This window comes from Salvelinus fontinalis, unplaced genomic scaffold, assembly GCF_029448725.1.
Source record: "Salvelinus fontinalis isolate EN_2023a unplaced genomic scaffold, ASM2944872v1 scaffold_0048, whole genome shotgun sequence".
NCBI classification, from domain to species: Eukaryota; Metazoa; Chordata; class Actinopteri; order Salmoniformes; family Salmonidae; genus Salvelinus; species Salvelinus fontinalis.
In genome coordinates, this window is record NW_026600257.1 from 510,552 (window position 1) to 526,180 (window position 15,629).

At 43.8% G+C, this 15,629-nt stretch overlaps 1 protein-coding gene across 1 annotated transcript in view; it reads right to left on the bottom strand.

Annotated features, from left to right (window-relative positions):
• Nucleotides 1-314: 314 nt before the first annotated feature.
• LOC129842535 (uncharacterized) overlaps nucleotides 315-15,629 on the bottom strand; it is a 91,074-nt gene continuing 75,759 nt past the window's right edge. The window contains exons 17-18 of the mRNA XM_055911113.1: nucleotides 14,989-15,088; nucleotides 315-1,283 (exon numbers count right to left, since the gene is read on the bottom strand). Of these exons, the coding sequence (XP_055767088.1) occupies nucleotides 1,245-1,283; nucleotides 14,989-15,088 (139 nt within the window). The 3' untranslated portion in view covers nucleotides 315-1,244. The remainder of the gene's footprint in view (nucleotides 1,284-14,988; nucleotides 15,089-15,629) is intronic.

Below are 15,629 nucleotides of genomic sequence, written 5' to 3' on the forward strand. Positions count from 1 at the left end.
AACCCACCCTAGACCCCATGTACCACCCTAGACCACAGAACCCACCCTAGACCACAGAACCCACCCTAGACCACATCTACCACCCTAGACCCCATGTACCACCCTAGACCACAGAACCCACCCTAGACCACAGAACCCACCCTAGACCACAGAACCCACCCTAGACCCCATGTACCACCCTAGACCACAGAACCCACCCTAGACCACATTGGCCGAAGTTGTAAATAAGAATTTGTTCTTACTAACTTAATCTGCTAAATCAAGTTGAATAATATAAACAAGCAGGATAACATAGATAACATAGAAGAGCAGCATTTAGTGGAGCCAACGATACAGTGTTTTAATGGAAGGCTTCAATGCAGTACAAAGCCCACTATGCATAGATAACATAGAACAGCCGCGTTCATTACAATGTAATCTCACAACTAAAACTGGTATTCTACACCTTTTTTTTCCAGACCCTCAGAAAGCTTCTGGTGAAGCAGGCTGACATTCAGCGGAGCTTTCAGTAGTTCGATACGATTGGCTTAGAGCAGTGAAACAGGAAGACCAGTGTGCTCCTGTAAATCAAACAGGTTTTGATCATAACAACAGTAATATGATAATGAAAATATATGAATTAAACGTTAGAAGGACATTATATTATTATAATTATACATTACATAATTATACATTACATAATTATACATTATTATAATTATACATTACATAAGTATACATTATTATAATTATACATTACATAAGTATACATTATTATAATTATACATTACATAATTATACATTACATAATTATCATTATAACATCGTTTGGTTTCATTTCTAATGACACCCATTTTTACTACAATTTTTTAACATTTGTTTATAATTTTATAAAAATGATGCTGCTTAATTATAATGTGTATTAATACCGTCGTGATAATCGCCAGTCCGTCTTGATGGTTGTTGGGTCTCTCAAAGCATTATAATGTGTATTAATACTGTCTTTATGATAATCGTCAGTCCGTCTTGATGGTTGTTGGGTCTCTCAAAGCATTATAATGTGTATTAATACTGTCGTTATGATCATCGCCAGTCCGTCTTGATGGTTGTTGGGTCTCTCAAAGCATTATAATGTGTAATGATACTGTCTTTATGATCATCGCCAGTCCGTCTCGATGGTTGTTGGGTCTCTCAAAGTAAGGCAGTATGCTGGAAGGAGGAGGAGGGGGATCACGTACGCTCGGACCATTCATCCTTGACTTCACTCAGCGACTAACCCTTTGAAGGATCTGTTCTAACAGTTTCTGTAAAGAGGAAAGAGAGAGCGCACATCACACATTGAGCATCTATTACTGTGGGCTATGCTATATATCACGGTCATATTCCCCTGTGAAACCCCATAGACTCCCTCCAGAACCCTCCAGAACCCTCCAGAACCCTCCAGAACCCTCCAGAAACCCTCCAGACTCCCTCCAGAACCCTCCAGAACCCAACAAAGACTAAAAACTAAAGTCAAGAGAAGTCAACTCCCCACTATCTCTCTGCTTCAGATGGGAATCGATAGCCTTGTACCCATCCAGACATCCAGGCAGCCATGTCCACAGTCAACGGCCTGTTTTTTGGTACCACATTCAGGTTGTCTAGTCCAGTATCTATTGAAGCAGAGGAGACTGAGGCTATGGCCTGGGTCCCTGGTTTTTTTTTTTTTTTTTTTTTTTCACCTTTATTTAACCAGGTAGGCTAGTTGAGAACAAGTTCTCATTTGCAACTGCGACCTGGCCAAGATAAAGCATAGCAGTGTGAACAGAAAACAACACAGAGTTACACATGGAGTAAACAATAAACAAGTCAATAACATGGTAGAAAAAAAAGAGAATCTATATACAATGTGTGCAAAAGGCATGAGGTAGGCAATAAATCGAGTAATTACAATTTAGCAGATTAACACTGGAGTGATAAATCATCAGATGATCATGTGCAAGAAGAGATACTGGTGTGCAAAAGAGCAGAAAAGTAAATAAATAAAAGCAGTATGGGGGGTGAGGTAGGTAAATTGGGTGGGTAGTTTACAGATGGACTATGTACAGCTGCAGCGATCGGTTAGCTGCTCGGATAGCAGATTTTTAAAGTTGTTGAGGGAGATAAAAGTCTCCAACTTCAGAGATTTTTGCAATTCGTTCCAGTCGCAGGCAGCAGAGAACTGGAAGGAAAGGCGTCCAAATGAGGTTTTGGCTTTAGGGATGATCAGTGAGATACACCTGCTGGAGCGCGTGCTACGGGTGGGTGTAGCCATCGTGACCAGTGAACTGAGATAAGGCGGCACTTTACCTAGCATAGCCTTGTAGATGACCTGGAGCCAGTGGGTCTGACGACGAACATGTAGCGAGGGCCAGCCGACTAGGGCATACAGGTCGCAGTGGTGGGTCGTATAAGGTGCTTTAGTAACAAAACGGATGGCACTGTGATAAACTGCATCCAGTTTGCTGAGTAGAGTATTGGAAGCTATTTTGTAGATGACATTGCCGAAGTCGAGGATCGGTAGGATAGTCAGTTTTACTAGGGTAAGTTTGGCGGCGTGAGTGAAGGAGGCTTTGTTGCGGAATAGAAAGCCGACTCTAGATTTGATTTTGGATTGGAGATGTTTGATATGAGTCTGGAAGGAGAGTTTGCAGTCTAGCCAGACACCTAGGTACTTATAGATGTCCACATATTCTAGGTCGGAACCGTCCAGGGTGGTGATGCTAGTCGGGCGTGCGGGTGCAGGCAGCGAACGGTTGAAAAGCATGCATTTGATTTTACTAGCGTTTAAGAGCAGTTGGAGGCCACGGAAGGAGTGTTGTATGGCATTGAAGCTCGTTTGGAGGTTAGATAGCACAGTGTCCAAGGAAGGGCCGGAAGTATACAGAATGGTGTCGTCTGCGTAGAGGTGGATCAGGGAATCGCCCGCAGCAAGAGCAACATCATTGACGTATACAGAGAAAAGAGTCGGCCCGAGAATTGAACCCTGTGGTACCCCCATAGAGACTGCCAGAGGACCGGAAAACATGCCCTCCGATTTGACACACTGAACTCTGTCTGCAAAGTAGTTGGTGAACCAGGCAAGGCAGTCATTAGAAAAACCGAGGCTACTGAGTCTGCCGATAAGAATATGGTGATTGACAGAGTCGAAAGCCTTGGCCAGGTCGATGAAGACGGCTGCACAGTAATGTCTTTTATCGATGGCGGTTATGACATCGTTTAGTACCTTGAGCGTGGCTGAGGTGCACCCGTGACCGGCTCGGAAACCGGATTGCACAGCGGAGAAGGTACGGTGGGATTCGAGATGGTCAGTGATCTGTTTGTTGACTTGGCTTTCGAAGACCTTAGATAGGCAGGGCAGGATGGATATAGGTCTGTAACAGTTTGGGTCCAGGGTGTCTCCCCCTTTGAAGAGGGGGATGACCGCGGCAGCTTTCCAATCCTTGGGGATCTCAGATGATACGAAGGAGAGGTTGAACAGGCTGGTAATAGGGGGTGCGACAATGGCGGCGGACAGTTTCAGAAATAGGGGGTCCAGATTGTCAAGCCCAGCTGATTTGTATGGGTCCAGGTTTTCCAGCTCTTTCAGAACATCTGCTATCTGGATATGGGTAAAGGAGAAGCTGGGGAGACTTGGGCGAGTAGCAGCGGGGGGGGCGGGGCTGTTGGCCAAGGTTGGAGTCGCCAGGAGGAAGGCATGGCCAGCCATTGAGAAATGTTTTTTGAAGTTTTCGATTATCACGGATTTATCAGTGGTGACCGTGTTACCTAGCCTCAGTGAAGTGGGCAGCTGGGAGGAGGTGCTCTTGTTTTCCATGGACTTTACAGTATCCCAGAACTTTTTGGAGTTAGAGCTACAGGATGCAAATTTCTGCTTGAAAAAGCTGGCCTTTGCTTTCCTGACTGACTGCGTGTATTGGTTCCTGACTTCCCTGAACAGTTGCATATCGCGGGGGCTCTTCGATGCTATTGCAGTTCGCCACAGGATGCTTTTGTGCTGGTCGAGGGCAGTCAGGTCTGGAGTGAACCAAGGGCTATATCTGTTCTTGGTTCTGCATTTTTTGAACAGAGCATGCTTGTCTAATATGGTGAGGAAGTAACTTTTAAAGAATGACCAGGCATCCTCAACTGACGGGATGAGGTCAATATCCTTCCAGGGTACCCGGGCCAGGTCGATTAGAAAGGCCTGCTCGCAGAAGTGTTTTAGGGAGCGTTTGACAGTGATGAGGGGTGGTCGTTTGGCCGCGGACCCGTGGCGGATACAGGCAATGAGGCAGTGATCGCTGAGATCTTGATTGAAGACAGCAGAGGTGTATTTGGAGGGCAAGTTGGTCAGGATAATGTCTATTAGGGTGCCCATGTTTACGGATTTAGGGTTGTACCTGGTGGGTTCCTTGATGATTTGAGTGAGATTGAGGGCATCAAGCTTAGATTGTAGGACTGCCGGGGTGTTAAGCATATCCCAGTTTAGGTCACCTAACAGAACAAACTCTGAAGCTAGATGGGGAGCGATCAATTCACAGATGGTGTCCAGGGCACAGCTGGGAGCTGAGGGGGGTCGGTAGCAGGCGGCAACAGTGAGAGAGTTCTGGAGAGATTAATTTTTAAAATTAGAAGTTCGAACTGTTTGGGCATAGACCTGGAAAGTATGACAGAACTTTGCAGGCTATCTCTGCAGTAGATTGCAACTCCTCCCCCTTTGGCAGTTCTATCTTGACGGAAAGTGTTATAGTTGGGTATGGAAATCTCAGAATTTTTGGTGGCCTTCCTAAGCCAGGATTCGGAAACGGCAAGGACATCAGGGTTGGCAGAGTGTGCTAAAGCGGTGAGTAAGGCAAACTTAGGGAGGAGGCTTCTGATGTTGACATGCATAAGGCCAAGGCTTTTTCGATCACAGAAGTCAACAAATGAGGGTGACTGGGGACATGCAGGGCCTGGGTTTACCTCCACATCACCCGAGGAACAGAGGAGTAGTAGGATGAGGGTGCGGCTAAAGGCTATCAAAACTGGTCGCCTAGAGCGTTGGGGACAAGGAATAAAAGGAGCAGATTTATGGGCGTGGTAGAATAGATTCTGGGCATAATGTGCAGACCAGGGTATGGTGGGGCACGGGTACAGCGGAGGTAAGCCCAGGCACTGGGTGATGATAAGAGAGGTTGTATCTCTGGACATGCTGGTCTCAATGCGTGAGGTCACTGCATGTGTGGGGGGTGGGACAAAGGAGGTATCAGAGGTACGGAGAGTGGAACTACGGGGTCCATTGCAAACCAAAACAATGATAACTAGCCTGAACAACAGTATGCAAGACATATTGATATTTGAGAGAGACATACAATAAGGCATAAAGTGATTGCAGGTCTTGATTGGGAGAGCTAGCTAAAACAACAGGTGAGATAACAGCAGCTAGTCAGTTAACAGCAACAGCAGGTAAAAATAGCGACGACCAGGCAGACAGGGTCGGATTAACTACACACAGATCCTGAGTTAAAGCACAGAGCCGACAGATAAAACACAAATAAACGGAATGGAGTACCGTGAATTAATGGACAGTCAAGCAGGCATCAGCTATGTAGCCGAGTGATCATAGTGTCCAGGGGGCAGCCGTAGATGGAGCAGTGAGGCCTCCACTAAGCTAGCCCGCGGCGTTTAAAGTTAGTAGCCCGGGGGGGTGGTCTGCTCAGACGGAGGGGGTCTGCTCAGACGGAGGCCGGTTGAGGGCACAGCGGATGGGGTATTTGTCTGCAGACCAGACGTGGTCGTGTCGACAGAGAATCCAAGCCGGATGGCGGTGGCGAAAGAGAGGTTGTGAGTTGTAGAATTGTGTTTGCTAACTGGTGCTAGCTTCGTGATTCAGACAGCTAGTCATGGGTAGCAAGCTAGCAGAAGATGGAGGTCTGTTTTTAGCCACGCCGTGCAATTCCGTCGGTAGATTAGTGGGGTTCCGTGTGGTAGAGGGGACCAATCCAATTGTCAAAATAGTTATAGTGGCCTAAGAAGATTGTTCGATAGACCTGTTCAGATAGCAGCCGATATGCTCAAGACAGCTAACGATTAGCGGGCCGCAGTTAGTATATGGACGTTCAGGTTACGTCGCGATGGAGGGGCCAGTTGAAATACTCCCTCGGGCAGATAACGTCGGTATCCCAGTCGTGAAGGCCCGGTGGGGCGGTGGGGCTCCGCATCGGCAGTAAAACGGGTCCGGATAGGTGATTGTAGCCCAGGAGTGGCTGATGGAACTCTTCAGCTGGCTAGCTCCGGGATAATTGGTGTGCTCCGGAATTGATGTTAGCCAATAGTCACTCGGATAGCAGCTAGTTAGCTGCAAGATCCAGGTGTAAATGTCCAGAGCTTGAGGTAAAAATCCAGGGATATGGAGAGAAAATAGGTCTGGTATGCTCTGGTCTGAGTCGCGTTGTACAAAACTGGCAATAGTTTTCCGAGCTAAAGGATAGCTGATGAGCGCTAGCTGTGGTTAGCTGAACTATTAACGTTAGCTACTAATGTTAGCTTGTGAGCTGGCTAACTTCTGGTTAGCTTGTTAGCTTCTGTTGTAGATTTCGGATACGAGGTGAATAATACTTTTGAGGAAGAAAAAAAAACAGATCCGCACCACATTTGGTGAGGTGGGTTGCAGGAGAGTGTTTTGAAGTTGAGTTTTTAAGAAGAAAAGAATATATATATAAAAAGATATGCGAAGAAAAATATATAAAATATATATACACGGGACAAGACGAGGACAAAGGACATCTGACTGCTACGCCATCTTGGATTCGAATATAAACATGATACAAGAGAAAATGATTAATTTTCCATACTTTGGTCTCCATAAAATATACAGTCAAATTCATTGTGCAAATTCCTGAACCTCACATTATGTGGAATTATATATATATATTAACATTTTATGTTCTCTTACGTTGTAATAATGGTCACATCAAGGAGTGTGGAGAAAGCCCTGTGCTTTCTGTCACATCAAGGAGTGTGGAGAAAGCCCTGTGCTTTCTGTCACATCAAGGAGTGTGGAGAAAGCCCTGTGCTTTCTGTCACATCAAGGAGTGTGGAGAAAGCCCTGTGCTTTCTGTCACATCAAGGAGTGTGGAGAAAGCCCTGTGCTTTCTCAGGCTGCAGCAGAGTAGCATGGGTGGGTGGGTGGGTGGGTCGGTCGGTCGGTTGGTGGGTGGGTGAGTGGGTGGGTGGGTCGGTCGGTCTGTCTGTCTGTGGGCTCTGTCTGTCTGTCTGTCTGTCTGTGGGCTCTGTCTGCCTGCCTGTGGGCTCTGTCTGTTTGCCTGTCTGTCTGTCTGTCTGCCAGCCATCAGCTGTACGATGGCTTTGCGGTGTGATTGCGACTGTGTACCTCTCTCTCTTTCTCTCTCTCTCTTTCAAGGCCTTTTTGTTTGCCTGTGGACACTGGGCTCATACACCGAGAGAGAACAATGAGTCTGTTCATTGACAGACATAACCAGACAGAGAGGAGAGAGGAGAGGAGGACCCAGTGGCACCCAGAGACATTGCATTTTCTAAAGGGAAATATCATGAATAACCCTATGCATAACAGCCTAATGAACAGCAACAACAGCAACAAAACATAGAGATGGAAACATTTCACGCTTCAGTGGATCTTTGCGAGAGGATCCACAACAAGCTAGAAGTTGCTCCTCTCTCTCTCTCACCAGTAGACAACAGTAAAAACAATACAACAATGTGTTAGAGATTTTCAGCTTCAGACTCATTGGATTTGTGACTTTAATGTCAGCATTGATGTGTGTGTTCAAAAAATAATAATCACGCCGCATGTCATTTGATTTCCTGGTCTTGTGATAAAAGGAGTGGTTGAAATGTAAATATATGTGAACAGGGCCCTCTGGTGGTCACAGCAGGCAGCACGTGGCGTTGTGCTCAACTGGGGACAAGCAGTGTTTTCAGTTGGTTAACAGAAGGACACGAGACCGAGGGACAAGCAGTGTTTTCAGTTGGTTTACAGAAGGACACGAGACCGAGGGACAAGCGATGGTGGTCATTTTGTTCAGTTTAAATATCTGCATCTCTAGTCCTACAATAACCAATTACATGAATATGTCCCTTGACAAAAGGAAATACATCATCTGTTTACTAGTCAGGGAAGAATCGATGTAAACCTGAGCATTAATCACCTCTGATGAAAGGGTTCCAGTTATAGGCTTCCCAGGCCTAATCCTAACCAGGTATAGGCTTCCCAGGCCTAATCCTAACCAGTCATTGGCTTCCCAGGCCTAATCCTAACCAGTTCTATGCTTCCCAGGCCTAATCCTAACCAGTCATAGGCTTCCCAGGCCTAATCCTAACCAGTTCTATGCTTCTCAGGCCTAATCCTAACCAGTTCTATGCTTCTCAGGGCTAATCCTAACCAGTCATAGGCTTCCCAGGCCTAATCCTAACCAGTTCTATGCTTCCCAGGCCTAATCCTAACCAGTCATAGGCTTCCCAGGCCTAATCCTAACCCGTTTTATGCTTCCCAGGCCTAATCCTAACCAGTTCTATGCTTCCCAGGCCTAATCCTAACCAGTCATAGGCTTCCCAGGCCTAATCCTAACCAGTTCTATGCTTCCCAGGCCTAATCCTAACCAGTTCTATGCTTCCCAGGCCTAATCCTAACCAGTCATAGGCTTCCCAGGCCTAATCCTAACCAGTTCTATGCTTCCCAGGCCTAATCCTAACCAGTCATAGGCTTCCCAGGCCTAATCCTAACCAGTTCTAGGCTTCCCAGGCCTAATCCTAACCAGTCATAGGCTTCCCAGGCCTAATCCTAACCAGTTCTATGCTTCCCAGGCCTAATCCTAACCAGTCATAGGCTTCCCAGGCCTAATCCTAACCAGTCATAGGCTTCCCAGGCCTAATCCTAACCAGTCATAGGCTTCCCAGGCCTAATCCTAACCAGTTCTATGCTTCCCAGGCCTAATCCTAACCAGTCATAGGCTTCCCAGGCCTAATCCTAACCAGTCATATGCTTCCCAGGCCTAATCCTAACCAGTCATAGGCTTCCCAGGCCTAATCCTAACCAGTCATAGGCTTCCCAGGCCTAATCCTAACCAGTCATAGGCTTCCCAGGCCTAATCCTAACCAGTCATAGGCTTCCCAGGCCTAATCCTAACCAGTTCTAGGCTTCCCAGGCCTAATCCTAACCAGTCATAGGCTTCCCAGGCCTAATCCTAACCAGTTCTATGCTTCCCAGGCCTAATCCTAACCAGTCATAGGCTTCCCAGGCCTAATCCTAACAAGTCATAGGCTTCCCAGGCCTAATCCTAACCAGTCATAGGCTTCCCAGGCCTAATCCTAACCAGTCATAGGCTTCCCAGGCCTAATCCTAACCAGTCATAGGCTTCCCAGGCCTAATCCTAACCAGTTCTATGCTTCCCAGGCCTAATCCTAACCAGTCATAGGCTTCCCAGGCCTAATCCTAACCAGTCATAGGCTTCCCAGGCCTAATCCTAACCAGTCATAGGCTTCCCAGGCCTAATCCTAACCAGTCATAGGCTTCCCAGGCCTAATCCTAACCAGTCATAGGCTTCCCAGGCCTAATCCTAACCAGTCATAGGCTTCCCAGGCCTAATCCTAACCAGTCATAGGCTTCCCAGGCCTAATCCTAACCATTTCTATGCTTCCCAGGCCTAATCCTAACCAGTCATAGGCTTCCCAGGCCTAATCCTAACCAGTCATATGCTTCCCAGGCCTAATCCTAACCAGTCATAGGCTTCCCAGGCCTAATCCTAACCAGTCATAGGCTTCCCAGGCCTAATCCTAACCAGTCATAGGCTTCCCAGGCCTAATCCTAACCAGTCATAGGCTTCCCAGGCCTAATCCTAACCAGTCATAGGCTTCCCAGGCCTAATCCTAACCAGTCATAGGCTTCCCAGGCCTAATCCTAACCAGTCATAGGCTTCCCAGGCCTAATCCTAACCAGTCATAGGCTTCCCAGGCCTAATCCTAACCAGTTCTAGGCTTCCCAGGCCTAATCCTAACCAGTCATAGGCTTCCCAGGCCTAATCCTAACCAGTTCTATGCTTCCCAGGCCTAATCCTAACCAGTCATAGGCTTCCCAGGCCTAATCCTAACCAGTCATAGGCTTCCCAGGCCTAATCCTAACCAGTCATAGGCTTCCCAGGCCTAATCCTAACCAGTCATAGGCTTCCCAGGCCTAATCCTAACCGGTCATAGGCTTCCCAGGCCTAATCCTAACCAGTCATAGGCTTCCCAGGCCTAATCCTAACCAGTTCTATGCTTCCCAGGCCTAATCCTAACCAGTCATAGGCTTCCCAGGCCTAATCCTAACCAGTCATAGGCTTCCCAGGCCTAATCCTAACCAGTCATAGGCTTCCCAGGCCTAATCCTAACCAGTCATAGGCTTCCCAGGCCTAATCCTAACCAGTCATAGGCTTCCCAGGCCTAATCCTAACCAGTCATAGGCTTCCCAGGCCTAATCCTAACCATTTCTATGCTTCCCAGGCCTAATCCTAACCAGTCATAGGCTTCCCAGGCCTAATCCTAACCAGTCATATGCTTCCCAGGCCTAATCCTAACCAGTCATAGGCTTCCCAGGCCTAATCCTAACCAGTCATAGGCTTCCCAGGCCTAATCCTAACCAGTCATAGGCTTCCCAGGCCTAATCCTAACCAGTCATAGGCTTCCCAGGCCTAATCCTAACCAGTCATAGGCTTCCCAGGCCTAATCCTAACCAGTCATAGGCTTCCCAGGCCTAATCCTAACCAGTCATAGGCTTCCCAGGCCTAATCCTAACCAGTCATAGGCTTCCCAGGCCTAATCCTAACCAGTCATAGGCTTCCCAGGCCTAATCATACCTATTACTACCTGACAACGAATCTTAAAAATAAAAAAAATACACATGAAATGTTAGCCTCCTCTTCCCCATGCTTACAGTTCTGGTTTTAATCACAGTGAGCTTGAACCCAAAACGAAAATACAGAAATGTCAATCCACCTTTGCATCGCTCCCGGCAACGCGAGGCCATTACCTTCTGACAGTAATTTAGCTGTAGAGGACATATCTATATTACAGCTTCAGGTCTTTACTGTAAGACATTAATGGAAATGCTGTGGCCTTTTAGAAGGTAATGGAGCGTGTAGGACAGAGGTGTAGGTGGGTGTTAAACTAGTTCATTGTTTTTATGGCTCATAGACTCATTAATGGGCTGTTAGTTCAGTTCATTGTTTTTATGGCTCATAGACTCATTAATGGGCTGTTAGTTCAGTTCATTGTTTTAATGGCTCATAGACTCATTAATGGGCTGTTAGTTCAGTTCATTGTTTTTATGGCTCATAGACTCATTAATGGGCTGTTAGTTCAGTTCATTGTTTTTATGGCTCATAGACTCATTAATGGGCTGTTAGTTCAGTTCATTGTTTTTATGGCTCATAGACTCATTAATGGGCTGTTAGTTCAGTTCATTGTTTTAATGGCTCATAGACTCATTAATGGGCTGTTAGTTCAGTTCATTGTTTTTATGGCTCATAGACTCATTAATGGGCTGTTAGTTCAGTTCATTGTTTTTATGGCTCATAGACTCATTAATGGGCTGTTAGTTCAGTTCATTGTTTTTATGGCTCATAGACTCATTAATGGGCTGTTAGTTCAGTTCATTGTTTTTATGGCTCATAGACTCATTAATGGGCTGTTAGTTCAGTTCATTGTTTTTATGGCTCATAGACTCATTAATGGGCTGTTAGTTCAGTTCATTGTTTTAATGGCTCATAGACTCATTAATGGGCTGTTAGTTCAGTTCATTGTTTTTATGGCTCATAGACTCATTAATGGGCTGTTAGTTCAGTTCATTGTTTTTATGGCTCATAGACTCATTAATGGGCTGTTAGTTCAGTTCATTGTTTTAATGGCTCATAGACTCATTAATGGGCTGTTAGTTCAGTTCATTGTTTTTATGGCTCATAGACTCATTAATGGGCTGTTAGTTCAGTTCATTGTTTTTATGGCTCATAGACTCATTAATGGGCTGTTAGTTCAGTTTAATGTTTTTATGGCTCATAGACTCATTAATGGGCTGTTAGTTCAGTTCATTGTTTTTATGGCTCATAGACTCATTAATGGGCTGTTAGTTCAGTTCATTGTTTTTATGGCTCATAGACTCATTAATGGGCTGTTAGTTCAGTTCAATGTTTTTATGCCTCATAGACTCATTAATGGGCTGTTAACGCAGTTCAGTGACAACATATATACTATTTAGTATTCCGATTTCTGTGGCAGTTCTGTTTAACAAATCACTAGTATATAACTATAATCCATACTGTATCACAATAATCCCTACTGTATCACTATAATCCATACTGTATCACTATAATCCCTACTGTATCACTATAATCCATACTGTATCACTATAATCCATACTGTATCACTATAATCCCTACTGTATCACTATAATACCTACTATATAACTATAACCCCTACTGTAATCACTATAATCCCTACTGTATCACTATAATCCCTACTGTATCACTATAATCCATACTGTATCACTATAATCCCTACTGTATCACTATAATCCATACTGTATCACTATAATCCATACTGTATCACTATAATCCCTACTGTATCACTATAATCCCTACTGTATCACTATAATCCATACTGTATCACTATAATCCCTACTGTATCACTATAATCCATACTGTATCACTATACTCCCTACTGTATCACTTTAATCCCTACTATATCACTATAATCCCTATCATATATTACTATAATCTCTACTATATCACTATAATCCCTACTGTATCACTATAATCCCTACTGTATCACTATAATCCCTACTGTATCACTATAATCCCCAATGTATCACTAGAATCCCTACTGTATCACTGTAATCCATACTGTATCACTATAATCCCTACTGTATCACTATAATCCCTACTATATCACTATAATCCCTACTATATCACTATCATCACTACTATATCACTATAAACCCTACTATATAACTATAATCCCTACTGTAATCACTATAATCCCTACTGTATCACTATAATCCCTACTGTATCACTGTAATCCATACTGTATCACTATAATCCCTACCGTATCACTATAATCCCTACCGTATCACTATAATCCCTACTATATCACTATACTCCCTACTGTATCACTATAATCCCTACTGTATCACTATAATCCCTACTGTATCTCTATAATCCCTACTATATCACTATAATCCCTACTGTATCACTATAATCCCTGCTGTATCACTATAATCCCTACTGTATCACTATAATCCCTACGATATCACTATAATCCCTACTATATCACTATAATCCCTACCGTATCACTATAATCCCTACCGTATCACTATAATCCCTACCGTATCACTATAATTCCTACTGTATCACTATAATCCCTACCGTATAACTATAATTCCTACTGTATCACTATACTCCCTACTGTATCACTATAATCCCTACTGTATCACTATAATCCCTACTGTATCACTATAATCCCTACTGTATCACTATAATCCCTACCGTATCACTATAATTCCTACTGTATCACTATAATCCCTACTGTATCACTATAATCCCTACTGTATCACTATAATCCATACTGTATCACTATAATCCCTACCGTATCACTATAATCCCTACCGTATCACTATAATCCCTACTATATCACTATACTCCCTACTGTATCACTATAATCCCTACTGTATCACTATAATCCCTACTGTATCTCTATAATCCCTACTATATCACTATAATCCCTACTGTATCACTATAATCCCTGCTGTATCACTATAATCCCTACTGTATCACTATAATCCCTACGATATCACTATAATCCCTACTATATCACTATAATCCCTACCGTATCACTATAATCCCTACCGTATCACTATAATCCCTACCGTATCACTATAATCCCTACCGCATCACTATAATCCCTACCGTATCACTATAATTCCTACTGTATCACTATACTCCCTACTGTATCACTTTAATCCCTACTGTATCACTATAATCCCTACTGTATCACTATAATCCCTACTATATCACTATAATCCCTACTGTATCACTATAATCCCTACTGTATCACTATAATCCCTACTGTATCACTATAATCCCTACTGTATCACTATAATCCCCACTATAACACTACAATCCCTACTACATCACTATAATCCCTACTATATACCTATAAACCCTACTATATAACTATAATCCCTACTGTAATCACTATAATCCCTAATGAATCACTATAATCCATACTGTATCACTATAAACCCTACTGTATCACTATAATCCATACTGTATCACTATAATCCCTACTGTATCACTTTAATCCCTACTATATCACTATAATCCCTATGATATATTACTATAATCCCTACTATATCACTATACTCCCTACTGTATCACTATAATCCCTACTGTATCACTATAATCCCTACTGTATCACTATAATTACTACTATATCACTATAATCCCTACTATATCACTATAATCCCTACTGTATCACTATAATCCCTACTATAACCCTATAATCCCTACTGTATCACAATAATCCCTACTATATCACTATAATCCCTACAGTATCACTATAATCCCTACTGTATCACTATAATCCCTACTGTATCACTATAATCCCTACTGTTTCACTATAATCCCTACTATATCACTATAATCCCTACAGTATCACTATAATCCCTACTGTATCACTATAATCCCTACTGTATCACTATAATCCCTACTGTATCACTATAATCCCTACTGTTTCACTATAATCCCTACTATATCACTATAATCCCTACTGTATCACTATAATCCCTACTGTTTCACTATAATCCCTACTATCTCACTATAATCCCTACTATATCCCTATAATCCCTACTGTTTAAGTATTACTATACATTCACCAGCATAACCAACAATAGTAAACAGTTACTGCAGCATCCAATCAATTAACAGAGAGAGAGAGACATTCCGTATTTCCAGACGATCTGACCTTTTTGAAGAGATCTGCTCTCAGCCTGTTAGTCAGGAAGTCCTCCCTCCTCTTCTCTTCCTCCTGTTTCCTCCTCACCTCTGGCAGATTGTTATAGTTCCTGTCAATAATCAGTCATTATAATCCCGCATACAGTATGGCAGAATATTCAGGTTTAATGCCCAGGGTTCTTCATAAGGGGACCATCATTCCAGCAGGGTTGGATCAATTACATTTTCATTTCAATCAATTCATAAAGTAAACAAACTTGAATTTCAGTTTACTTCCTTAAATTGACTGAACTGAAAAATAATTTTGCCCAAATCTGCATCCCACACAGTGCTTGTATCTGACTGAATCAAGACTCAATCCATTAACCTAGACCAGTTCTGCAGAGACCTGGTCACCTATGAAGAAGACTCCATTAATCTAGACCAGCCCTGTAGAGACCTGGTCACTTACGAAGAAGACTCCATTAACCTAGACCAGCCCTACAGAGACCTGGTCACTTACGAAGAAGACTCCATTAACCTAGACCAGCCCTGTAGAGACCTGGTCACCTACGAAGAAGACTCCATTAACCTAGACCAGCCCTGTAGAGACCTGGTCACCTACGAAGAAGACTCCATTAACCTAGACCAGCCCTGTAGAAACCTGGTTAC